Here is a 27,808-nt window from a genome sequence, read left to right on the forward strand (position 1 = left end):
CTACATCATAAAAGTTCTCTAGTGGATTGAGATCTGGTGACTGTAGTGGTCATTGGAGGAAAGTGAACTCATTGCATTGGTCTAGAAACCAGTTTAAGATGATGTGAGCTTTGTGACAAGGTGCATTATCCTGGTGGAAGTAGGCATTAGATGTACACTGTGGTAAATTAAGGGATAGGAATGGTCAGCAACAACAATCGGGTAGGCTGTCGTGTTTTGATAATGCTTAATTGGTACTAAGGCGCTCAAACTGTGCCAAAATAATGTTCCCCACACTATTACACCACTCTAAACCATTGCTACAAGGCAGGATGGATCCATGCTTTTATGCTATTTACACCAATTTCTGCCCCTGCCATCTATTGTCGAAGCTGGAATCGAGACTCAGCAACCATGTAATTGTAGCCTTGGTTTCTGGAGCTGACAGGAGTGGCACACAGTGTAGTCTTCTGCTACTGTAGCCCATCTGCTTCAAGGTTCGACTTGTTGTGCATTCACAAATCATATACTGCCTACCTTGGTTTTAACATGGGGTAATTTGAGTGTCGGTGCCAAATACAACCCGAGGACAGGTGTGTTGCTGTTCCTTAAAGAAATGAGAAATCATAGACAAGCACTTTTAAGAGAAAGACATGCACCTGTATGGCCTAATACAGCTAAATAGCAGATATTCATGGTCCATTTACTGCATTTTAGGTGTATCTTATAAAAATTGATTCTTATTCAATTGGGAGGATGTTTTTTTTTTTTTTTTAACCTGGCCTAAAATATATGAATACGTGCTGCAGAACAGACACAGGGCTGAAGATGCAGCCTGACAAGCAGTTGTTTGGGCGCCAAAGTAGAAGCAGCTACAGGATAATAGCTATAAGCAGTGTTTCCCAAACATGGAGCCTCCAGCTGTTGTTAAACTACAACCCTCAGTGTGCCCAGACAGCCAAGGACTGTCCAGGCATTCTGGGAGCAGTAGTTTTGCAACAGCTGGAGGCTCCCTGTTAGGAAAGCACTGGACTATACTACGTCTAGCGCACACGTAAAGAAGGTGTTACCGTCCACAAGTGAACACAACTAAATGTACTAGAGATCTGCCTCCACAAACTGTTTAGTTCCCCTGTAAGCTTCTTGCTCTTGACTAATACATAAGCATTAACCGCCGCTGAATTCTCTCAGCACGTTATACTGCGCAATCGTACAAAAGACAGTAGGAGGACCCAGACGTGTGACGTGAATGCTGCGACAGCACGCAGGATGTGGAGGATGCCATTCTTCCTCGTAGCGCGCCATATCCACAACATGACGTTTGGCTAGAGAGGTTCTGATTGGCTGGGACGGATTGGCGCCCCTCTGGAGGTGGCTTGTGATTGGTTAATGGAGAAGCGCTGGGTGGACAGAGTGTTTGATTGGTTGCAAATTCTTAGCGCGCCAACAGGCCGTAAGAAGTGTCTAAAACAGAAGCCGCAGGAACGCGAGCAGTATGTGGAACAATCACGGTGAGTCGAGTCCATGAGGGGTCGGCGCCCGTGGCGTTCAGTGTTGCTTTATAAACCGGGCGGCTCTCGTAGTCTGAGCTGTAAGGCTTGTATGGACAGTAGCACTGTGCTGCTCTACACTGGCGTGCTGTGTACCTCATATGCCATGGGTTAGCATGAACATTCTTTACTATAAGTTTATTGAACATAAGACTAGGCTTATTAGCCGTATTTCGTGTTGTCAGTAGTTCCAGCTACTATACTATTGTCTTTATTATTTCTCATCTAATAAACACACTTATCCAATTTTATATCCCCTTTTAGATATCTATCTTAAAGTGCTTTTCCATAGAATAGGGATAGTGGTCCTGACAACGTGGCTCTGCAATGCATGGAATCCCTGTAAAGAATTAACATAGTGCTGGCTGCACGTGTGCAATGTGTTCCATTCATCCAAGGTTACAACTTTATCCTCTTTTGGAATTGTGGGGGTCCCCAGCAATCCCAAGGAGGATACATTTTTGGATGATCTGCATTGTGACTGGTTGCTATTGAAACAGAAATTATTTGTTTCAGTTCTGATAGATCTGGGCTATGTATACTGTTATTGATAAATACTCTTATTTAGGGCTCAAGTCCTGCAGGAATGCATGGGAATGGAGTTCCTGCACTTTCCACAGCAGGAACACTGTTTCTATTAGGCTGCAGGACCAGCCATTGAGTGGAAATCTTGGTTAAAGAGTAGCTCCCACCATCATGATTTTTTTTTCTGTCCCTGCCTATTGCCCTTTTATCCCTAACACCCTCCCTGCCTTTATTTTTTTATTATTTTAAAAATGGCATTTAGTCTGCCTCGTAGTGTGCTCACTACCAGGCAGACTTCCCCAGCAGGCACCATGTCACTGATGCCTGCTGGGGGCCAACTTCCGCCCTTAGTTCTCCTAACATAGTGCCTCCAGCTGTTTCACCACTACAACTCCCAGCATGCCCTGACATCTATTGGCTGTCAGGGCATGCTGGGAGTTGTAGTGGTAAAACGACCGGAGGCACCCTGTATTGGAAGGCAACCTCCGTGGCTCTGTACCTGGCGGACAGCGGCGGTAAACTGGAGCTGAGCCGGAGCCCGGCCATGGAAGGCGGCAGCTACACCGGAGTGGAGCCGGAGTGGTCCCTGGAGCCCCGGAATCCCCTCAGGCGGCTGTTGAAGAAGGACGTGCAGAGCGCCTTCCAGCTGAGCTTCTCCCTGCCCCAGGCCCACCCCCTGCCCGGGGCTCTTCTGGCTGCCGCCGCCCAGGACAGGAGCTTCATGGGGGAAGGAGTGAGCCGATGTGGGAGGGACGGGTGCGGGGGAGCCTCTTCCTGCCGCCCCCACCTTGCAGCAGGGCCGTCGGCGAGTGCAGGGAGCCGATGCGCAGCCCTGGATGTTCCTGCGCCTGCACAAAATTACGACTGATGCCCTGTCGGAATCAGTCGGATTTTGCAGTGACGTCAGTCCGCACTGCATTCGGCCACTACGAGGGCGACCCCTAGTGGCCGAATTTCAAATTGCTTTTAAAATGTTTCAAAATAAGTTTTTTTTTTTTTTTTATAAAAAGTATATTAGAGATATGTTGTAGTACTTAAGTACTACAACATATAAAAAAAAAAAAAAAAAATTTCATGACAGTGCCCATTTAAGTTCCCACACTTTTCCCAAGACTTGACCACTACTCTTATTAAATCTTTCTATAACTGTCTTGATGCAGGTGGATTTGATGGCGGCTATGGTGGCTCTGGGATGGGAGGCGGTGGATATATGCAGTCACCTGGAGGATTTGGATCTCCAGCCCCTACTCAGGGCGAAAAGAAGTCTGTAAGTGTTTGGCTTTCCTTATACCAGGAGCAGGAGGGGAGTCCTAACAATTGCCAAGTAAAATATAGCCAAAAAAGGGTCTATGTACACTAAATCAGATCACTGCTGCATAAAGGGGTGTGGTGTCCCGGTACCGTATTGCATACCGTACCTAGTATGGTGGTCCACAAAGCCAGAGTTACTACGTTCAGGTAGTGTCCCCCAGGTGGGATAGCCCCTAGTTTCCTCCTTATTTTCTAATGCTAAGCTGTTTATATGTATATATTTAATAATGTGTATATTTAATATAAGGTATATTAGAGTACTTACCTTGTTAGCGTCGCAGGACCTTCGGTCATGGGACCATGTTAATTCCTCTATGGTATGTTGGAGGACCTTTGGAGGTCCTTGGGTCACTTGGTTACCCACAACTCTCTGTACAGGAGATTGACAGTTGTATGGACCAGTGAGCTTAAGTCCAGCCCCTGCCCAATTATCGCTCTCTTGGGTTGCTACTCTCGTGGATGCCGGACTAGCAGGTCGGATCTGCGCAGCTTTCAAAGACAAGCTAGGCCTAAAGCCTGCCGGCCTCAGCCTAAACTAAACTGTGAGTTAACATCTAAATCCCCGCTAAAGCTAGCGTGATTACTGGACCGAATCTAAACCCCTAAATCCAGTGGATCACTGCAACAATTACCTTCTTAAGCTCAATAGACTCACTAGGTCCCAACCACTTGTCAAGCTCCAATAGACTCTATTGTATGGACTGTTCCTGTTCATTATTGCCTAAAATCTTCAGTAAAAGTTCCGACAAGTTTCTGCAAATCTCCGGTTGTGGGCATTCAATTATTTTCCTATCTCCCTATCGCTCTTGGGAAGGGTGGCGATAGGACAAGCATACAGAGAATTGTCCTCACCCTGGCGTCACGAATAGAAAGGGTTAAGCAAGCACCCTTAGTAACCGCACAGCTACACTCCCATATATCCTACTTCCCCAGGCTGTCACAGGGGAGTGAAATGAAGTGGTGACGTGGTGTAAAGAAAGGGGAGACCCAACATAGACAAATGTTAGTAATTACCGAACACATGTGCAGAGGTCACACTGATAAAGTGCTATGTGCAAACAAGCTACAGTGCATCAAATGTAAACAAAATGCCAGTGTAAAAAAATATAGCAGCAGTCAGACTGGTGGGAAATAATATATAAGGCAGGACTCCACACCTCCGCGCCGTACCCCCAACACGTTTTGCTAAGGGCTTTGTCAAGGAGTGAAGTAAGACAGATTGAGCGCGGAATATGTGTGGCAAGAAACCAATGAATCCCCATGTACGCTCTTGCCGGCGTTTGAGATCCTCAGCGGAAGTGACGATGAGTGTATGCGCATCATGCAAGAGTATCACATGACGCTCATGTGATACTCTCGCGTGATGCGCATACACTCATCGTCACTTCCGCTGAGGATCTCAAACGCCTCTGTGCTCTCCTGTCTGACAGCCAGGGCTGTGGAGTCGGACAAAATTTTTGGTACCTGGAGTTGGAGTCGGCAAACAATGCACCGACTCCTACTAAATTTAGATTGGAATAAAAGAAAGAAAAGCAAGTATAAATGTCCAAATTCACAAACAGTTATAATTAATGAATTCTCTACTATAAGAATAAAGATCAATGCATGCAGTGCCTCACGTAACCGCAAAACGAACACGTTAAGTGACTGAAGAAGCATGCTTTTCATGTGCTTTACTATTTGGCACACAACGCACAATTAGGAGCGGCAATACTTATACTTTCCATAGTGTTGTGTTCTGCTGTTACAGGGAACCCATGGGTAACCTAGCCTCTCCCTGATAAGGGATTAAGGAAATATGTTTTTTGCAGGACTAGAGACACTTGCATAAGTGAAGGGAATGGAGGGTCAATAGTTCAAGACTGAAGCTGTAAACCATTGGAAAAACTGCTGCCATTCAGCTAAGGCTAGAAAAACCGTGATGTAGTGATGCTCCGGCCCCTGTATCGCCCATCATTACGCACAGAGCGAACTCGCTCTGTGCAGTAATGATAGCGCTGTGCCGCATCGACGATCCCGGGGGTCCCCAGCAGCGGGACCCCGGCGATCTGACATCTTATCCCCTATCCTTTGGAAAGGGGATAAGATGTCAGATCGCTGGGGTCCCGCTGCTGGGGACCCCCGGGATCGCCGCTGCGGCACCGCACGCTCATTTCTACACAGAGCGAGCAAGTAATGACGGGCGATACAGGGGCCGGCGCATCGTTACATCACGGCTCTGCCCCTCATGATGTCACGGCCCGCCCTCTCAATACAAGTCTATGGGAAGGGGCGTGGGGGTCGTCATGCCCCCTGCCATAGACTTGCATTAAGGGGGCGTGCCGTGATGTCACGCTGCTCCATCCCCTGTATAGCCCATCATTACGCACAGAGTGAACTCTCTCTGTGTAGTAATAAAAGCGCGGTGCCGCAGTGGCGATCCCGGGGGTCCCCAGCAGCAGGACCCCGGCGATCTGACATCTTATCCCCTATCCTTTGGATAGGGGATAAGATGTCTGGGGGCGGAGTACCCCTTTAAACTTGACTATGGGATTCTACTAGGAAAATCATGTTTTATAATAAATGCCCCTTCCTGGATCCTCCCACTGCCCTATCTTCAGCAGCAGATCAGCACACAAACTGTTCAATACAGTAGACTGTTGGCTTCTCAGCCAGTAGTCCTGTGGTAATGACATGTATGTTGCCTTTCTTTCCTTCAAGGAATGTATAAAATACATTCACATATTAATACAGAGGAGTCGGAAGCACAGAAAACTCTGGAGTCGGAACATTTATCTACCGACTCCACAGCCCTGCTGACAGCACCGCTCTGTGCTCTCCCCTGGTTGAATTCAACACTATTTACAATTGATTGCTAAGCGATCACTAATACCCTATATTTTCCATCCAAAATTAAAACGTAACTTTTATTTGAGCCACGATATTAAAACTTAACTCGCTATTGTAGTAGGTCCTGTATGTATAATTGCATGCTAGTGTAATTCTGGCGTTTGCCATTTGCCCTCTAGCCCTTGAGAAAGCTACAGCTTGTGGCGAAATGTCGGGTGGGTGATGTGTTAATGGTTTTAACATATACTTACTAATAGTGTTGTGGACTGCAGCCACAATCTCTCTACAGCCAGAATTGCGAGTGAGCCCCACTTGTCCTGACTGCCAGGCCGGGCCAGGCTTGTTTCAGATTGCCAGGCCGGCGTGATTCCGAAGTCAATGCAAAAGCAGCCAGGGACTCCTAGGGAGACCCCCAGTGGCCACATTTTCAAAATGAAAATACACCTAAAAGGAAGCAATTTTTTTTTGTCTATTAGAAAGTTGTTCTTTATACAATCAGCTATAACATATAAAAAAAAATTTTTTTGATGAAAGGTACTCTTTTCATTATTAAAATGATTATATTATACCCATGACTACATACTTTTCTATTATTGTACCACTTTTAAAAAATCTCGAACTTTTTAACCAAATTAGTATGTTTAAAATCACTCTATTTTGATGACCTATAAATTCTTCATTTTTCTGTATAAGCGGCATTATGAGGGCTCACTTTCTGAGCAGTGTTCTGTACTTTTTATTGATACCACATTTGCATATATAAAACTTCAGATTTTTTTTTTTTATGTTTTTTGAAATATGGGACAAAAAAAGCAGCAATTTATTATTTTTTTTTTTTTACACTTATGTCCCCATAGGGGACTATCTATAGCAATCACTTGATCCTATCCTAAATCTATGAAAAATTCACCTGCCTGGTGCCCAGAACTACATATCTCGGGCGTCTGGCAGGTGAATTTTTCATACATTTAGCCCTGTATTGGGCAAGCAGGGCCGGACCGACTTCCCCCTTTAAAACATTTTTTTATAATGCCGGTGTGAGGTGCAGGAGCGGATGCAGACTTGCATGGGACCCAAGTCTACACCTCACACCGGCGCTCAGGATGTATGGATTGGGCTCCATACTCGGCGGCACCCGGCTGATTTCAGTAGCTGGGGGCTGCCGCTAATAACCCGGCATGTGGTGATTGCTGCGGCCATCTATTAACCCTTTAGATCAACACTGTCAAAGTTGGCAGTGGTGTCTAAAGGGATCTTTTAACCATCCCTGGTGGTCGAGCTGGGGGGGGGGGGGTGTTCTGGATTCCCTGTGGAGGTAGCCAGAGGGCTTACCTCTGCATTCATGGCTGCCCCCATAGATCTGCATTTGATTGAGTCTGCCTTGTGCAGGAGTTCAATAGAACTGCATTGATCTGTATGAGGCATCTAAATGATTCCTCCTAAAAAAAAAGTGTATTTAAAAAGTTTAAAAACAGCCATTAACCCCTTCCTTATTAAAGGTTCATATCAACCCCCCTTTTCCATATAAAAATATGTAAACCTAATAAAAATAAACATATTTGGTGATACCAAATCACAGAATTACGTTTTTTATGTTTATAACATCATATCCCAGAAAAAATAAGTAAAAAAGTAAAAAGTGTTCAAAAAATCAGATCAATACCAAAATGGTACCGATACAAACAGCATATTACGGTCCAAAAAATGAGCCCACATACAGCCCAGTATACGAAAAAGTAAAAATGTTATAAGAATTTTTAAAAAAGTTTAAAAAAAAGTAAAAAAAAGTTTAAAAAAAAAAATGTTCAAACATGTCGGAAACTAATCAAATTTGGTATTGGTGTAATCAGACCGACCTAAAGTATTAAAATAATATGTAAGTTTGACCACAAGGTGAATGGCAAAAAAAAGAAAAACCCTCAAATTAGTATTTTTTCGATTTCACCTCACAAATAATTTTTTTGTTTCAGAGCATTAGTTATGGAAAAATAAAATAGCCTGTAGATGGGACAATAAGAGTTATGGTTATTATAGGACGAGGAGGAAAAAAATGAAAGTGCAGAAACTAATAAAGACCTTATTTACATACTATTTTGGTTTAAATTATTTTATCTACCAGAACAAGTGGATTTTCTTGAGGGACAAGTAGATTGTGTTCCGCTTTAGTCACTTGGACAAGTATGTATTTTATTTTTATTTTTTTATTTCCACACCCCTGGTATTATCGGCGATCTTCTTCTCTGGTCTCAGACCAGAGTAGAAGATGCCTTGAGACGGCCGGAGGCAGGTGAGGGGACCTCTGGATCCCCTGCCGTGGGCATCCGATCATCCATTTTACCGACCACACTGCCGCAATCGCTCATGTCCACCTTTACCGGTGGGTCCCTGGCTGCTGATAGTAGCCGAGACCTGTCGTGGATGACGTGAGCACCACTCCTGTGCTTTTTGTCATGTACAGGACGTAAATGTACGTCCTGGTGCGTTAAGAACCACCGCACCATGACGTACATTTACATCCTGACGAAGCACATTGGCGTGAAACTTGCGTTGGGGTAGGTGCAGGTAATACATGGCTCATCTCAGGTAGTAATTGTTTTCTCCTCCTGACTTCCTTGAAACTTGTGTTGCATTTATTGAGACTGCTTTGCTTCATTCTATCAGTACTCGTTTATCAATTTCACCGCGATGGTCCCGATCAGCCCGACTGGGTGGCTGGGAGTGTATTTTTGTTACTTTAAACACGGCGATCAACTTTGAATGCCGCACCTAAAGGGGTAATAGCATGCGGCACCTATCATAGACCCTGCGTTATAGACCAGGCGCAGGGTGGTTAAAGGGGTACTCCGGTGGAAAACAAATATACATTTTTTATCAACTGGTGCCAGGCTGGCTTGAGAATGATGATGTGAGAACACCGAAACGTCGCACTTGCCTGTTTATAAGTCACTTTTTTATTTTGATACTCTGGAGTGCTGCAGTCATTTTTCCATTGCTAGTATGAATTTGTAATGCTACATTCCCACTACCATTGTGAACCCATCAAGAACGTCCGTTTGAGTTTGAGGGGGCGCAACGGGCAACAGCTTGTCACGATGCACCCCATTATAGTTAGTGGGGTTCGTTGGGCGTCGCTGTTTTTCAGCAGGAGAAAAATACGGTGCAAGCAGTATTTTTTTTTCCTCCCGCTATTCTCCCCGATGACCGTCACACTATTGTGTGAAAGGGGCCTCAAGGAGTTTAATATAGCAGAGCATTTTAATCAACTATATTCGAATGTCCCATAGAGTGACTGGAACGGTGATAGCACTGTCCCTCCATCCAGTTAGGGGACAATGGACCTCTGTTTTTGCCACTGGTGCAGTTCTTATTCGTAAGCCCCCCCACCAATTAGTTGTTTGTCACATATCCAGTGAATAAGGGATAACTTTTATTCTTGGGAACACCTTAATCATTACATTAAGCCGTATGTCAGGAAAATCATATAGGTGCATCAATTGCCCATAAACTCCTGTTTATTTAGGCGACTACACTCTTTAATAACAAAACTAAAAATGTGAAAACCTAATGCATACCAGTCAGACATATGCCTGAAGGAGATGTTTTTGGTAAATGTCCTATAAAATTACTCGGAGCATGTACTCAAATGAAAGAGCTGTAAAGATTGGCTATTTCTGTTACATGGATGAAAAGTGTTCATTTTGTTTGTTTTGTTTTTCTCCCAGAGGTCAAGGGCTCAGCAGATAGTGCCATGTACTGTGTCACAGCTACTTTCTGCTGCCCAAAGTGATGAGGTGTTCAGGATTGGAGAAGTTGAGCTTTCTCAGGTATGTATAAAAGCTTTGTCATTCATAAGGCGGAAGAAAGGTTGCGGCTGGATTACAGGGGTTTATTTTTTGTTCTACTGTTAGCACTTTAAAGCGTACCCGTCAGATCGAACAAAAAACATTTTTTTAAATATATCACTCAGTACCTAATCCTGACAATGTACATGCAATTTTTGTGTCTAGCACCTTTAATTAAATTTTTTTATTACACTTTTAATTTAGCTCACTAGTCTGAATTGCTCTCAAAGGGAGGGGGCGTGGCCTCACTGTGCAGGTCTCCGCCCCCTCCCTCAGTATGCTGTCTGCTCACATCTCCCCTAGGATTGTTCCTCCAGGTGTGAGCCCTGCACTCACAGCTGTCAATCAAGGAAGTGTGTCCATGACAGGTGATGACCCATGGACATAGCAGGACTAGTATGTGTCCAAGCAGGCGGGGGGGGGGGGGGGGCAGTTGTTTGACTGGCTTTTTCAGTATGAAATACTGAAAATGTTCTAATGAAAGCAATTGCTAAACCTATTGGTTTTACATGCTTTACAACATATCTGACAGTGCTTATTTACATGCTTTATATCTGACAGTGCCTATTTGCAGGATGGTTCCGATTCCCATCAGCAGCTGTCACCCCTGGCTAATGCCGGACATCACCGATCAGGGTGGTATATCTGGCATTAACTCTTTATCAAAGATCAAAGTTGATTGCTGGGTCTAAAATGCGAAATATTGATCAGGACACCTGTGGTGAAATTGCTGGGTCCCAATCAGCTCAAAAGACAGTCGGAGGGTCCCTGCCTGCCTGCCTCCGTTCCATCCAATTAACACTCCAGTGCTGCAAGAAGACATGGCAGCCTGTAGCAATGGAGTGCAGATAACATTGTTGAATCAAGACTGCGTGTGATAGTTTCCTATGGAGACTAAAAAATAGTAATTGAAAGGTAAAAATAATTAATGCATGTGAATAAGCCCCTTCCCTAATAAAAGTTTGAATCACCCCCCTTTATTTTTGTTTAAATGATTTTATAAAAAAAAAAAAAAAAATAATGGTAAACGTAGTTTCGCTGTGTGTAAATGACAGAACTATTAAAATATAACATTAATCCACACGTTCAATGGTGTAGACGTATAAAACAAAGTCCAGAATTGTGTATTTTTGGTTGCGTTATAAAAAGTGATCAAAAAGTCCCATCAAAACAATTGTGGTACGATTAAAAACTACTGATCATGGCGCAGAAATTGAGCCCTCATATTTTCCCAGTCTACAGAAAATTAAAGTAGTTATAGGGGGACAATTTTAAGCATACTAATTTCCGTACAAAAAGTAAAAATTTTTAAAAGTAATAAAACCTATATACTTTGGGTATAACTGTAATCATATGGACCTGCAGAATAAACATAATGACCCTGATTTACTAAGAGTTGAGTGTAGTTTTCTTTGTGGGTTTTGTTTCCCGACAGGTATTTTCCCATGCTAGTTACCAGTGTTTTCCTATGCTTTGCACTTTTCCCTATGTTTTTTTACAACTGCTCTGAGCTGTGGGGTTTTCCAGAGCTCAAATCACAATTTTTTATGAAAACATTAGTAAATATGTTGGCAAAATTGAAAGCTTTATATCTATTAGAAGGCGAGGCGAAAGTGCAAAAATAAAATATTATTTTTTTCCTCCTCGCCTTCTAATAGCTATAAAGCTTTCAATTTTCCCAACATATTTACTAATGTTTTCATAAAAAATTTGGATTTGAGCTCTGGAAAACCCCAGAGCAGTTAGTGTTCCTGTCAATATAAGAAAACACAAACAAACTTTTGACATGTCATTAGTTTTGATTTGGTGATATTTAAACACACCTTGTTGTCCATAACAATAAATCAAAGGGTAGCTTTTATAATTCTTGAGCAGGTTATGATATGAAGAGGATATATGAACCCAAATGGTTAATGCAAATGACCCACTGCATGAATTTTTCCAGGGACCAGCATTTAAGCACTGGTGTTGGATTTGTTGTGCAACATCCAGCTTGTAGGGTAAAGAACTGGACATGAGACCCTAACTAAAATACTAAATTGTTTTCTTCAGGTGACAATTGTTGGCATAGTAAGGCACGCAGAAAAGGCTCCAACAAATATTTTATATAAAGTGGATGACATGACTGCTGCACCAATGGATATTCGACAGTGGGTGGACACAGATGTAAGTTGTTTTACGTTAATGATAACACGTCTGTTTGTACTTATGATATTGTTTATTAGAAATCTGATAATCTTCTGATAAGTCTTCTCAATGCATACTGTTAGCATTAAGGTTAGATAATTAAATGTGGGAACATCATGTTGTATTTGCAGGAAGCAAGCCATGAAAATGTTGTGGTACCCCCTGGAAGTTATGTGAAAGTGTCTGGTCATCTTCGTTCATTCCAGGTAGAGTAGTCCAAGTTGTAGATTTTATGACAAAAGCATCCCTCCTTATGTTCAAAAGAAAAATGTCAGGTGCTCTTTCTGAAAAATATTTGGATAAGGACCCATTCACGTAAAACTGAGCAATGATTTCAAAGCAAACTGACTTCAGTGAGAAGCAGCTAGACAGTGCACACAATGTTTTTTTCACATGTTGTTTTGTAAACAGCAACACTGCATTTTAAAGGGTCACTCCGCTCCTCAGCATCAGGAACATGGAGTTCCGAATGCTGGGTGCGCGCTTCCGCGTTCACGCCCGCCCCCTTGTGACGTCATGCCCCGCCCTGTGATGTCACGCCCCACCCCCTAAATGAAAGTCTATGGGAAGAGGGCGCAATGGCCTTCATGCCCCCACACATATATTTGCATTGAGGGGACGAGCGTGAACAAGGAAGCCCGCACCCAGCATTCAAAACTCAATTTTCCGGACACCGGGGAGCGGAGTAACCCTTTAAGATGCTGAAAAAATATAAACATGATTGTTTTGGGGATAATTTCTTCATATTTTTCCCATTTTAGTCAATGGGATCTTACAAATCCCCATTCTATTGATCAGCAGAAAAATCAGCTCAGTAAACATGCTCTATCATCTAAGCACAAAAATGACCACCTCAGTGGACACTATGCTGAAGAATGAAATTCATTAACTACATTATTTTTTTTTTTTACCAGAACAAGAAAAGTGTTGTTGCTTTTAAGATTGCACCTATTGAAGACATGAATGAGTTTGTATCTCACATGTTGGAAGTTGTTCAGGCTCACATGAGTCTCAATGTCCAGAGTCCTGTAAGTGAACCATTGGTGTATTGCTTTCTGTTTATATGGGCCATACTTGGTTTTAAATCTGTCAATATTTCTACCTATGTTTAAGTATTAATTAAAAAGCTCTACCAAGGATAATTTAACATGCCAGAGTTTTTTTTTATTCTTTCACTCTATCATCTCATCCTGTTCACCCAAGTGCACGTGTTAAAGAAGCACTACGGGATTTTCTTTTTGCTTAAATAGTACAGCATAGTCTATTGAAGAATAATGTAGCGGTTCTTCTATATGATTTCTGCTGACCTGTTTTAGCTTTTGTAGCAGGCATGGATTTTTTAGCCTTATTGATTAAATTTCATCACTAAAATTATCTAATGCTGCCTACGTTTCCCATGAACAATCTGACTTTGCAAAGGGAAGGGGTGGAGTCTCATCACTGAATTTCTTCTTATTAGGCTGCTTGTCCTGTAGTTTGCCTAGGTAAACTATCTGCTCATAAGAGTTTGGATTAATTCACTATTTGCAGTTGAGGTTTTTCATATTCAGAGTACGTTTTGAGAAATATTTTCGTAAAGCAAACCTGATTCACGATGGTTTGATGACGAGTTACGATGCTTACAGATTTGAATTTTTACAAAATTTTACGAACACATTTGCACTGCATTTTGTCTCTTCTTGCTGCAATTTTCCAAAATCACAGTAAAAATGTTTTATTTACCTTGACTTGCACAATGTTTCTGTCGACTTTGGAAAAGTCACTGTAAACGGAAACATGTAAAGAACATGTGAACACTGCTGCGGGGTAGGTGTATATGTCCTGATCCCATAGAGTGAGAGCAGCATCAGCAGTAGATAGATTAGGATGGGTCTATGAGTAGCCATAAAAGATCTGATGGGCGATGTCATCCTGTAGTTCACAGGGAGTCAGCTGACCCAGGACAAACTACTTCCTTTGACACATTAAACACTGATATGTTGGTCAGTTTGGTAAACATATGACCCAATTACATTTATTAACCATATGGATATAGCAAGAGTTCTTCTTTAAACAGAAACAACAGCAGGGTGAGCATTTATGCAGCTGTTCAGGAGATATCTTGTTGTGAATATGGTTTACTCATCCGGAGTGGGCAGGAAACATCCTGGAGTATTAAGCCTAGTCTATGGGCATGTAAAATGTGCCTTGTGAGGAAGGGGTTAAAATGAGTTGATACTGCTCTAATCTTGTGATCAATGTATCCAGATTATCTATTTGACTTCAGATTTTATTTATTTATTTTTTACATTTTAATATAGTCTGGAGGTGGAGGAACTTCTACAGTGCTCAGTACACCTGGACGAGTGGTAAATACTGGAGGAAGTTTCACAGGAGGAAATGATATGCAGACAAATGGACTGACGCCACACCAGAGTCAGGTAATTAAAAGCAAATTGATCAACTGGTGACCTTTTGCACTGGGCCAAAGGCTGAAAATGACTAGCGCCAATCTTTGTGATCAGCACTTGTTTGCTAAGTCTTAAAGGGTTCATACAAAGTTGAAAAACAGAGCTGATTTCTTAATATAAAAAAATATTCTGGATAACCCCTGGCTCAATTGTTGGACAGCCTTTTCAATTTATCACTGTTGGCTACACATCAGCTGTTTACATGGGGTGATGTGTGGCTGTCAGCAAAAATTTTAATGGCTGCACAAAAGATCCAGTCAGCTGGATTTACTAGGAATGCTTACTTCAAACATAGAAAACAGGTATAAAAGGACAATGGAAAATTATTGCCTCTGTGATACGCCCCCTAAGGATAGGGGATAAGTGATAGATTGCGGGGGTCCAACCGTTGGGGCCCCCCGCAATCTCCCGCATGGAGCCTGGGCTCCCTGCATGAAACGAGTATTTTCAACCACAGCACGAAGCTGTGGCCGAAACACCGCCTCCATGCAGTTCTATGGCAGAGCCGGAGTTTGCCGAAAGCAGAGCTCCAGCTCTCCCATAGAACTGCATGAAGGGGGCGTGTCAGCATCCGCTTCGTGTGGTTGTCGACACTCCCCATTCATGCTGAGAACCAGGTGCCGTTCGGGAGATCGCGGTGGGCCCCAGCAGTCGGACCCCCCGCTAACTAACACTTATCCCCTATCCTTAGGATAGGGGATAAGTTGTTACTTCCCGGAGTTATCCTTTAACACACCCAGTGTATCCATAAATTTTATGTTGCCTATGTGTACATCTTTAACCCCTTAAAGACCACGGTTTTTCTGTGTTTGCACTTTCGTTTTTTCCTCCTCAGCTTTTAAAATTCATAACCCTTAAAATTTTGCACCTAAAATTCCATATGATGGCTTATTTTTTGCGCCACCAATTCTATTTTGCAGTGACATCAGTCATTTTACTAGAAAGTCTACAGCGAAATGGAAAAAAAAATCATTGTGCGACAAAATTGAATATAAATTTTGGGGGCTTCCGTTTCTACGCAGTAAATTTTTCGGTAAAATTTACACCTTATCTTCTGTAGGTCCATACGATTAATTATATAGGTTTGATTTTGTCGTACTTCTAGAAAAAAAAACTACATGCAGAAAAATGTATACGTTTAAAATTGTCATCTTCTGACCCCTGTAACTTTATTTTTCCACGTATGGGGCGGTACGAGGGCTCATTTTTTGGGCTGTGATCTGAAGTTTTTATCTGTACCATTTTTGTATTGATCTGACTATTTGATCGCTTTTTATTAATTTTTTCATGATATAAAAAGTGACCAAAAATATGCTATTTTGGACTTTGGAATTTTGCGCATATGCCACTGACCCTGCGTTTTAATTAATGATATTTTTTATAGTTCGGACATTTACGCACACGGCGATACCACATATGTTTATATTTTTATTTACATGTTTGTTTTTTTATGGGAAAAGGGGGATGATTTGGGTTAAATCACATTTATTAACTTTTTTTTGCAATGTTATAGCCCCCATAGGGGGGTATAACATTGCATACACGGATTGCCAGTACTGTTCACTGCAAAGCCATAGCTTTGCATTGATCAGTGTTATCGGCGGTCAATTGCTCAAGCCTGGATCCAAGGCTTGGAGCAATCAATCGCCGAGCGGACGCGCTGGAGGAAGGTAAGTGACCCTCCGCTTGTGTCCTAGCTGATTGGGACACCGCATTTTCACTGCGGTGGTTCCGATCAGCCCCACTGAGCAGCCGGGAAGCTTTTACTTTAGTTTTAGACACGGCGTTCAACTCTGAACATCGCGTCTAAAGGGTTAATAGTGCGGCACCGCTATCGCTGCCGTGCACTATTAGCCCTGTTTCCCGGCTTTAGTTACATGCTGGGACCCGATATGACACGCAGTCACCGCGTGACCCTGCGTTCTATCACGGGAGCCATCCATGAACGTAAATATAAGTCTGTGGTCGTTAAGGGGTTAAAATTGTTCCTAAAAATTGTGTGGCCTAGAACAATCACCAGGTGGGCAATTCTTTGTTTGAACTGAATGACTCCTGTTGTCTGCTCTAACATTAAACTCTTTTTATGCAACTAAATTTGTTCTTTCCTCTAATAGATTTTAAACCTAATTAAAAGCTGCAAAGGAAATGAAGGCATGGGCTTCGATGAACTGAAAGCAAGACTTCATGGAATGAACGTTAATACAATTAAGTAAGATAAATATGGATACTTCATGACAATTCCTAGTGAAACATTTGATGTTTTTTGGAAAACTGACTTGGGATATAGTGGAATTGTGCATATGCATCAGTCTTGATTATAAACTGTTATTAGAGGAATGTTCCATAGCAGAAACCAGAAATCCACATGAATGATCAACAGTATAGCATGTGCTTTACTTATTTGACTTTCAAAACGTTTTTTGTAATCTGTCCAAAACACATTGGCCCTCATTTACTATTCTAAACCCGACTTGTTTTGTCGGGTTCTTTTGGCACATCTTTGTCTGCGACATGTCGCAGACATCGTGCGCCAGTCTGCGACACGATGCAACATTTTTTCCCGACGGACCCGATGTGGATTCTCCCAAACCCCAAAAAGGGGCGTAACCCGACATTTCTGAGCTTTCCCACGTATTTATAAAGGTTTCCAACCCAAATTTGTTTAATTGTTTTGGATTTTTTCCCCGACAACTCAGAGGAGTTGGAAACCAAAACCCACGTGCGACAAACAGGATGCGACATAATAAATATCAGGGGAAAAAAGCAGTCGGGTAAGAAAGCAAGATAGTCTTACAACCCGATTTTCTAAGTAAATGAGGGCCATTGTCTGAAGTGAAGCGCACCAGAAATTAGAGATTTAAGTGGATTTCACACTCCAGTTCACTTGGTGGCTAGCTAGGAGTGGGCTCATCAGGAAGAAAAAGTATGGAAGACCTTAATTTTATATTTCCCATTCCTTTTTGATTTTGCTTCTGTTTCTAAAACAAATTTAAAGATTAACATAAACTGTGTGAAAATCAGCTGCATATCTCCCACAGATGCTTCTAGGAAAACAGAGAGGAGGAATCAATTTTCCCTGAATTCAATTGTATGTTTCTTTTAAGACACTGACCCTATGATGCAGACGCCCTGAATGGTGCTGCCTGCATAATTCTGTTCTGGCCAGGACTCGAAGAGGCCAGAGCAGCAATGGGAGCTGGGACAGCTCAGTATTCTTAGGTGTACAGTTTAGTCACCAAACTGTGTAGTTTTCTAGCTTATCCCCTATACTGTGGTTTGAGGGTACGTTTCTAAAAAGCTTAGTTCCCTGGACAACCCTTAAGACGCAGAGATGTTTTCATTTTTGCACTTTTATTTTTTCCTCAGTCTTCTAATAACCATAACTCTTTCCCGTTACAGACCTATATGAGGGCATGTTTTTTGCGCCACTAATTGTACTTTGTAATGACATCACAAAATTTACCACCAAATCTATGGTGAAACAGAAATTTTGTGGTTCAAACGAGCAAAAAAAAACATAAACCATAGAAATGTTTGGTAAAAAATGGAACATTCTTTTCTACGTCTATATGATTATAACAATACCCAATTCACAAAGGTTTTACCGTGTTTATCGGCGTATAACACGCATTTTTTAGGCTAAAATTTATAGCCTAAAGTCTATATGCGTGTTATACGCTGATAAGCCGCTACAGTTCAGTGATTTTAAAGCGGGTGCTTTAAATCAATGAACTGCAGCGGCTTTTGCAGGTGCAGAGACCTGCCGGCTTCTCTGCCCCTGCCTGTCCTGAGGTCTAGAGCCCAGCTGCCGCTGCTTCTCTCCCCCTGCTATCGGCGCCGTTGCCCCTTCTTTCCCCCTGGCTATCGGCAGCTGCGCCGATAGACAGGGGGAGAGAAGGGGCAGCGGCACCCATTGCCGGCCCCGCTGCCTCCCCCATCCCCGGTTGTATAATTACCTGTTGCCTGCGTCGGGTCCGCGCCGCTTCTGGCCTCCGGTGTGGCGTCCCCTGCGTCGTTGCTATGCACTGCGCGGCGCAATGACGAGTGCCAGGGGGAAAGAAGGGGCAGCGGCAGGGCCCTAGACCCCAGGAAAGACAGGGGGAGGGAAACGATGGCCTCTCTCCCCCTGCCTTTCCTGGGGCTTCTGCGGGGTCAGAAACAGTGTATCGGGATATACACATGCACACACACACGCACCCTCATTTTACCAAGGATATTTGGGTAAAAACTTTTCTCTATCGGCTCCATTGGGGGACACAGACCGTGGGTGTATGCTGCTGTTTCTAGGAGGTATGACACTATGGCAACAAAGAAGTCGGCTCCTCCCAGCAGAATATACCCGCCTCCAGGCCCTGAGGTAATCAGTTTTAAGCTTAGGGTCTAAGGAGGTGGACATGGTCTGGAGTTCTTTCCAGACCAGGTCTTATGTTTTATTATTTTCCTAGATTTAGGGATGTGTTAGATTTATTTATTTTTTATTCCATTTTTTTTTCCGGTTTTCAGGTGGGGACTCATGAACTGCGGCTCACTGTTTCCCCATTGCGAGTAAGGGGGCACAGACATTGCGTATATGTGCTGTTCACCCCCTCTCGCCAACGGTCAGCGCCTTGGTTTGTATCTCATGGGCACCCCGTTACTCCGACCTGTAGCAAGCGTCGCTCCTCTAGAGAATGCTCCCAGGGTCGCCGCTCTGGCTCTCCAGACCCACGTACCAGGTCTGTCTCTCTCTTTCAGGGCCGCCTCACACGTTCCCATTCACCTGGAGAACTTGTGGAAGAAGTTTCTGATTCGGCCTCCGACTCAGAGGACCCCACGAATGTGCCTAATGTGGTGTACTCATTGGCTGCGGCCATGAGAGACACCTTCCACTTAAAGGACCCAGGAACTTCGGACGTGGTCCAGAAGTTTCCCTTCATCATGTCTGACCTCTTCCAGGGCTGCCTCACCTCGTTCCCATTCACTTGGAGAACTTGTGGATGAGGTTTCTGATTCGGCCTCCGACTCAGAGTACCGCACGGATATGCCTGATGTGGTGTACTCAGTGGTTGCGGCCATAAGATACACCTTCCATCTAAAGGACCCAGGAACTTCGGACTTTGCTCCAGAAGTCTCCTTTCTTTGTGCCCGACCGGCACTCAAGACTTTCAGCTCTCGCGCTGAATTTTACGCCCTGCGGGTATCTGCCTGAAGTCACCCTGACAAGAAGTTTCACAAAACGAAGAAGGTTCAAGCGCGGTATTCCTTCACCAAGGACCTCATTGCTCATGGGACCTTCTCTCCAACTGTGGATCCGCCGGTCACCCGCCTCTCTAAGGCGCCTACCCGGCCGTTGGCTGATGCGGCTGCCTTCAAGAATCCAGCGGACATGAAGGTGGATATTTTGGCAATCTCTGCCCTTGAGGCAGCAGGTTCTTCCTGCTTTTGCTTCTGCCTGGGTGTCAAAGGCCCTTCTAGTATGGTCTTCCAGCTCCGCCAGGGTAGTCTTCAAGATCCCTCCGGAGGATTTATTTAATATAGCTCTCCGATGCTCTGCAGCCGTAGATTTTTCTGTGTGGCTTTTAACCTGGAATGCGGACGCCACCTTCAGGAAGTGAGGCGACGGGCGGAAAAAGAGTTCTTTATTTCATCTGGTAAGACTCACAGAATCTCTTTCCGTCGTAAGTTCTCCTTCCAGTTCTGCGGACCTTTGGTACCAACAAAGGGTCCAGCCAGGCGCCTTCATGGGAAGAGGGCTCCTCTTTCCGATCCCATTCCTCCCGGAGGTCGGCTATCCGTTCCGGCCATTCGGCGGCCCCATCAGGCACCCATAGGCCTTCCTTGGCCTGAAGGGTCGCCCCCACCTGCCGACCTCTCTCGGGTGGTTGGTCGCCTCTTACCCTCCGGGATGCCTGGACATGCAGCTTCAGGGGAACGTTTTCGAGGTTTATTCCAACCTCTCTGTGGTCTCCAAGAAAGGCGTTTCTGTTCGCCCAGTCTTGGTTCTTGAGTATCTCGGCCAGCATCTTGCGTTCCCATCCCGAATGGAGTCTTTCCGTTCAGTTCTGGTGTCCATGGTTCAAGGGGAGTTTTCGTTCCTCGGTGGTCATCAAGGATGCCTGCCTCCACTTCTCATTGTTTCCCGGTCATCAGCGGTACCTCCACTTTGCAGTTCCGGACGGTCATTTTCTATTGTGGCTATCCATTTCGGTCTGGCCACTTCTCCGCTGACCTTTACCAAATTCCTGACGCCTGTGATAGCCTTTTTATGGACAACAGTTGTTTCCGTGATTCCTTATTTGGACTACCTACTGATCTGAGCTCATCTCAGGACCCAGATCCTGGAGAGTCTTAGTCTCAACCTCCTGACCTTTGGCTATTGACCCCATAGCCCTTGATAAAGCCACTGTCTTGTGGTGAAACGTCGGGGGGGGGGGGGGGGGGGTAATGTGTATTCGTTTTTAATAATAGTGTTGTCCCAGTTCATATTGTCCTCCGGACTGCAGCCTGAGGCAATTAGACAAAATAAATAGCATGTGGATACATGCGGCTTTCTGTACTACAAATTCTGGAGACAGGACACTGGAAATTTTAAATGTTGGCAAAATATTTTAGGGGTATAATTAATTTAGTGGGTGGTAAATTTGGGGTTTCAGAAATCACTTCTAGTGATCAATTGTAAATAGTAACCTCCCAGACCTTGTCTCACTTCGGTTTGATGGTCATTTGGGACAAGCCCAACCGATTTCCGGGGGCTCCAGTTCGATGGGGCCTCTGCCCGCTTTCGACTCCGCTGACTCTCTTCAAGAGTCTGATGCCTTCGGCTCCAGTTTTCATTCACTTTTGCATGGATGTCCTGGGTTGATTGGTGGAGGCTGTGCCATTTGCCCAGTTTCATCAGCGACCTCTTCAACTGGTGATTTTCTTCCGGTGTGACAGGTCTCCATTGTCTCTCAGCCGCAAGATCGTTCTCTCTCATCAGTCTTGTTGGTGCCTTCTATGGTGGCTTCGTTTTCCTCCTCATTTTTTTTCGGGGGTGTTCCTTCCTGTCCATCCCTGCTAGTCTGTCAGGCTGGGGAGGTGTTTTCAGGGACCCCAGGGCTGGGGTCTTGGCCCCCGAGAAGCTTTTTCCCCTTCAACATTTTGGGGCCTAGGGCAATTCTTTCTTTGCTTGCTTCTTGGGAATTTCCCTCCTGGGCGGAACTCAGGTTTCCGGCCATCTCAGTTATCTTCAGTCTGGCCGTCCCTGGGATGTGATCTTCTCCACCGGTCCTCAGTCGTCCAAGGCCACTGGTCCCTACATCCAGGGGTGTTTGCTGTGATCTGCAACCCCTGGAGTGCTCCAGGCGTGGACCTCTGCTTGTCCCGCCACAACCGAAGCGTTCCTCTCTCTTGGTCGAGCCTTGCCCCACCTTGTCTATTTGGTGGTCGGGCTTTGCCCTACCTTATCTGTTTCCTCCCTTTCTTCTCTTCTCTTTTGTAAACTCTCAGTGGGACGTTTCCGCCTTTCTAGTGGCCCAGTCCGGGCCCGGTGGGCGTGGTACATCGTCATGGTCAGGCTCCTGAACGACTTAACATTGCGCCTTCCCTATCGTCCAAACCTCCTATCTCAGGTCTCCTGTGCCACCCCTATTTCCGTCTCTGCTTTGACGGCGTGGCGGTCGAAACCGCAGTTTTGAGAGCCGCGGTTTCTCTTCCCAAGTCATTCGCACCATGCTCAAGGCTCGTAAGTCCTCCTCGGCAAAAATGTACCACCATACCTGGCGGACTTATTTTAGTTGGTGTGAAGCTTGGGTCTTGTGTCCTGTTGCCTTTTCGGTTTCCCGTCTTCTCTCTTTCTTGCAGTCGGGATTGGAACTGGGGTTGTCTCTCAGTTCCCTTAAGGGTCAGGTTTCAGCCCTTTCTATTTTTTTTCCAGCGTCCTCTGGCTTCTAATTCTCATGTCCGGACCTTCCTTCAAGGAGTGGCGCATGCTGCCCCTCCGTATCGGTCACCTTCTCCCCTTTAGGACTTGAATCTGGTTCTGGGGGTACTCCAAGGTGAACCTTTTTGAACCACTTCTTGTTATCTCCTCCATTCGGAGAGTGTCTGAATTGGCAGCTCTCTCCTGCCGTTATCCGTTTCTGGTGCTTCACCAGGACAAGGTTGTCTTCCGGCCAGATCCTTCCTTTTTGCCTAAGGTTGTTTCGGCCTTTCATCTCAATGAGGACATTGTTCTTCCGTCCTTTTGTCCCGCTCCTCCTTCTAGGGAGCATTTACTCCACAAACTGGATATGGTGTGGGCTGTTAGGCATTACCTCTCTATTTCTTCTTCGTTTCGTCAGTGCGATTCCTTTTTTCGTCCTTACGGAAGGTCGTCGTAAGGGACAACCTGCTTCCAAGGCTACTACTTCTCGGTGGATCCGATCTGCCATTTCGGAAGCCTATCGCTGTAGGGGGGAGATTCCTCCCTTCAGGGTTGTGGCTCATTCTACCAGTTTCTGTTTGGGCATCCTGGGCTCTCCAGAACAAAGCCTCGGCCTCGCAGATTTACAAGGCGGCTACTTGGTCGTCTTTGCACACTTTCTCGAGGTTCTACCAGGTTCATACCTTCGCATCGGCTGATGGTAGTCTGGGCCGTAAACTGCTGTAGGCGGCAGTGGAACAGCCGTCTGCCTGACTATCTGCCCACCCAAGGGAAGGCTTTGGTACATCCCACGGTCTGTGTCCCCCAATGGAGCCGATAGAGAAAAGGAGATTTTTTAACACTTACTGTAGAAACTCTTTCTCGAAGGATCCATTGGGGGACACAGCTCCCGCCCTTTTGGGTTTCTCTTTGGTTCTCTGTCCGAGGGTGTGTTCAGTTATATCTTTTCTTCTGGTTCTCGGACAGTTTGTGTTTTTTCCTTGACCTGTCGGTCCTCTCCTATTGCTCTAGTACTAAAACTGATTACCTCAGGGCCTGGAGGCGGGTATATCCTGCTGGGAGGAGCAGACTTCTTTGTTGCCTTAGTGTCATACCTCCTAGAGACAGCAGCATACACCCACGGTCTGTGTCCCCCAATGGATCCTTCGAGAAAGAGATTTCACAGTAAGTGTTAAAAAATCTCCTTTTTTTACCCAAATATCCTTGGTAAAATGAGGGTGCGTGTTATAGGCCGGTGCGTGGTATACCCCGTATTTTACTACTTTTCATACAAAAATTTTTTTTTTATTTTTTTTTTAGTAGTATTCTTAAAATATACCTCTTTGATCCCTATAACCTTTTTTTATTTTTTCATTCTAACAACTGATCGGGCCCAATCGGCGATATACGGCATTAGCTGTGGGTCACAATTTATGGTAGCTGCCAGGAAGAGTGATCCTGTTGATGTAAGGCAGATTGCCTTTGCCCTATACCATGATGCTTGTTACATAGTGCAGTCTACAGCCTCTTATTTGTTTCCTTTTTCTATGCCTATGTATTTCTTCTGGTAATCTGTTCACATGCTCTATGTGGTCTCTGGGCAGAGTTACTCAGTGGGTGGAAATTTCTTCACATCTGAGTTTAAAGCTTCATTTGAATAAACTTTTTAACCCTTTAAGGACGCAGCGTTTCTCCTTTTTCATTTTTTCCTCATCACCTTTTAAAAATCATAACTCTTTCAATTTTGCACCTAAAAATCCATTTGATGGCTTATTTTTTGCGCCACCAATTCTAATTTGCAGTGACATTAGTCATTTTACCAAAAAATCCACGGCGAAATGGAAAAAAAAATCATTGTGCGACAAAATTGAAGAAAAAATTTCATTTTGTAACTTTTGGGGGCTTCCGTTTCTATGTAGTGCATTTTTCGGTAAAACCTTATCTTTATTCTGTAGGTCCATACGGTTAAAACGATACCCTACTTATATAGGTTGGATATTGTCGTACTTTGGAAAAAAAATCATAACTACATGCAGGAAAATTTGTGTGTTAAAAATTCTCATCTTCTAACCCCTATAACTTTTTTTTATTTTTCCGCGTACGGGCCGGTATGAGGACTCCTTTTTTGCGCCGTGTTCTGAAGTTTTTATCGGTACCATTTTTGTATTGATTGGACTTTTTGATCGCTTTTTATTCATTTTTTCATTATATAAAAAGTGACCAAAAATACACTATTTTGGACTTTGGATTTTTTTTGCGCGCACGCCATTGATCGTGCAATTTAATTAACGATATATTTTTATAGTTCTAACATTTTCGCACGCGGCGATACCACATATGTTTACTTTTATTTTTATTTACAGTTTTTTTTTTTTTTTTTTTTTTTTTATGGGAAAAGGGGGTGATTACAACTTTTAATAGGGAAGGGGTTAAATGACCTTTGTTATGTGTGTTTTTTTTTTGTTTTCTTTTTTTCACTTTTGCAGTGTCATAGCTCCCATAGGGACATATAACACTGCACACACTGATCGCCTATGCTGATCTCTGCAAAGCCATAGCTTTGCAGGGATCAGTCAGATAGGGACTCGATTGCTCAAGCCTGTAGCTCGGGCTTGGAGCAATCAATCCCCTATCGGACGCCGCGGAGAGAGGTAAAGAGACCTCCGCCTGCGTCCCAGCTGATCGGAACGTCGCGATTTTATCGCAATGTCCCGATCAGCCCGACTGAGCTGCCAGGAACCTTTTACTTTTGTTTTCAGACGCGGCGGTCAACTTTGATCGCCGCATCTGAAGGGTTAACAGGGCGCGGCACAACGATCGGTGCCGCACTCTGTTAGCCCAGGGTCCCGGCTATCGTTAGCAGCCGGGACCGACCCGGTGTGATGCGGGGTCACGGTGTGACCCCGTTTTTCACGGACCAGGCTTAGGGCGTACAGGTACGCCCTAAGTCCTTAAGAGGTTAAATGTTCTTCAAAATTTAGACTGCATCGGGTCTCCCTCCTGAGACGTGCTGTGATTAGTTATAACCCTGTGAAGTGCTGTAAAATACCAGTGCTGCTTTAAGACAAATGTGACATGTTTAGAAATCCCACTAAATGATTTTCTTTACTTTCAGACAAGCTTTGGATTTCCTCAGCAATGAAGGCCACATTTATTCAACAGTGGATGACGACCATTATAAGTCAACAGATGGTGATTAAGATGATCAGGTTACATATGGAATGAACAGATAAAAGCATCAATATTACAATCTGGGGATTCCCAAGCGCTCTGCTCTGATGCATCCCATTTGTAAAGACTTTTTTGGATTTCTTTTCATAGAAAAATGCCATAATTTTTCTAAATGAGAAAATATTTACTGTTCAACTTTTGGACAGTGGTAAATCACAAAAGAGAAAACTTGGCCTGTGAACGAAAAGAAAATGCTTTAAAGAAAACCCTAAAGTCTAAAAAATCTAAAGGGCTTCACTAGAAATGTTTGTAAATAGTGTTTCAATGATAATAAAAATCTTTCCAAAACAGTGTAAAATTTTTGTTTCCCTATCGACTACAACTTTACCCTTAGAGAGACTGCCTCCTCATCCACAGGACAAGGAACAGGAACTGAATTTGCATAGAAGGATGGATTCGGCCACTTCTTCCCAGTTTGGTTTTATGTCCTGTGGAGGAATGGGACGGGATCTCCATTCAGTGAATATATTGTGTGTAAGGATGGGGACTGTGGGGGTCCTAGTCATGTTTGAACCTACAGGGTACATCAGCGGTGTAAGCCCTCCTTCGGGAGCTGATCTGCAAGTCTGGTGCAGGCTCTCCCCGCCTGTGCATCGCGCACTGCTCCCGACTCCTCTCACCCCTGGGTTTCAGTGGGCCTGGATTTCCTTCGGTTCGCTGTTGTGGCCGGGGGGATTAGGGCCCTGACATGCTTCCTCCGATGCGGCGTTCATTAGCTCCGTTCTCCCTGTCGGCAGCGCTGCGGGGGGGGGGGGGGGGGGTTTATCAGTAGTGCGCGTGCACATACAGTATTAAAAGCATGTGGCAGAAGAGGGGAGGGCAGCTGATTCAAGTGTGGGGATCATACAGGAGAGGTGCCCATCCAGTCCAGATACCTCTCCGGTGTATGGGAGAAGGCTGAGCTCCTGTCTATGACCCACGCTGACTCTATGGACCCGACCACAGTGGTGGAGACATTACCTATTGGTACCTATGGTTTGAGCCTGCTGAATTTTGGTTCTATTTGTAGGTTGAGCTTCCTAAGAAAGTTAAAGGGAAGAGTGGAGAATGTGTTTTGTGCAGAAGGAACTTGGACAGGACGCATGTGGGGTCCCATTGTGAATCCTGCGTTAAGAAAATTGTTGATGTGTCTCTAGCTTTCACTAGAAGTATGCAGGATGTGATTAGAGAAGAAAATAAGAGCATGCATGTAGTCCTGGTCTACTCAGCAGCCTTACCCTAGCAGGCATGAGGAACCAGATTGCCTGTCTGGTGGTGTTCCATATGAGTCAGAGGTTTATGATGAGAAGAACTACTGTATGATGAGTCTGAATCAGGGATGAATGTGTTAGTGGATCCTTGTTTCCTATAGATGAACATAGAGGAAAAAATAGAACCAAAATCAGTACAGGACCGTATGTTTGAAGTTCTGGCTCCTAAAAAGCGTGCAGCTATTCCAGTACATGATATAGTACATGATGCTTTGACCTCTATTATTCAGAATGAATGGCAGAAGCCAGATAAGAAATTTGCGGTGGTTCCATCCTCCAATCGTAAATATCCTTTATTTTAGGAGGAGGACTGTTCTAATTGGGACAGATACTCTAGGATTGACCCACCAGTAGCAAAGGTTGCAGGAAAAGGGGCATTACTGTTTGAGGATATGGGTTCATTAAAAGAGCCCATGGATAGAAAAGCTGAGGGTTTTTTAACCCCTTAAGGACCAGAGCATTTTTTGCACATCTGACCATTGTCACTTTAAGCATTAATACCTCTGGGATGCTTTTACCTTTCATTCTGATTCCGAGATTGTTTGTTCGTGACATTCTACTTTATGTTATTGGTAGAATTTCATCGATACTTGCATCATTTCTTGGTGAAAAATTCCAAAATTTTAAGAAAAAATTGAAATTTTTGCATTTTTCTAACTTTGAAGCTCTCTGCTTGTAAGAAAAATAGACATTCCAAATAATTATATATAGATTCATAAATACAATATGTCTACTTTATGTTTGCATCATAAAGTTGACATGTTTTTAATTTTGGAAGACATCAGAGGGCTTC

At 44.1% G+C, this 27,808-nt stretch overlaps 1 protein-coding gene across 2 annotated transcripts; it reads left to right on the plus strand.

The window, feature by feature from the left end:
• The first annotated feature begins 1,300 nt into the window (after positions 1-1,300).
• RPA2 (replication protein A2) lies at positions 1,301-26,058 on the plus strand. Of its 2 annotated transcripts, none has more exons than XM_056557292.1 (9): positions 1,301-1,490; positions 3,215-3,321; positions 9,917-10,018; positions 12,089-12,202; positions 12,355-12,429; positions 13,138-13,251; positions 14,524-14,643; positions 16,788-16,882; positions 25,650-26,058. In XM_056557292.1, exons 1-9 carry the CDS (start codon positions 1,475-1,477, stop codon positions 25,732-25,734), a joined length of 828 nt encoding a protein of 275 aa, XP_056413267.1. In that variant the 5' UTR covers positions 1,301-1,474; the 3' UTR covers positions 25,735-26,058. The 2 variants fall into 2 exon arrangements, with proteins under 2 accessions (XP_056413267.1, XP_056413265.1); XM_056557290.1 differs by lacking the exon at positions 1,301-1,490 and adding an exon at positions 1,504-1,639.
• The last annotated feature ends 1,750 nt before the right edge of the window (positions 26,059-27,808 follow it).

Source organism: Hyla sarda, chromosome 2 (assembly GCF_029499605.1).
Source record: "Hyla sarda isolate aHylSar1 chromosome 2, aHylSar1.hap1, whole genome shotgun sequence".
NCBI classification, from domain to species: Eukaryota; Metazoa; Chordata; class Amphibia; order Anura; family Hylidae; genus Hyla; species Hyla sarda.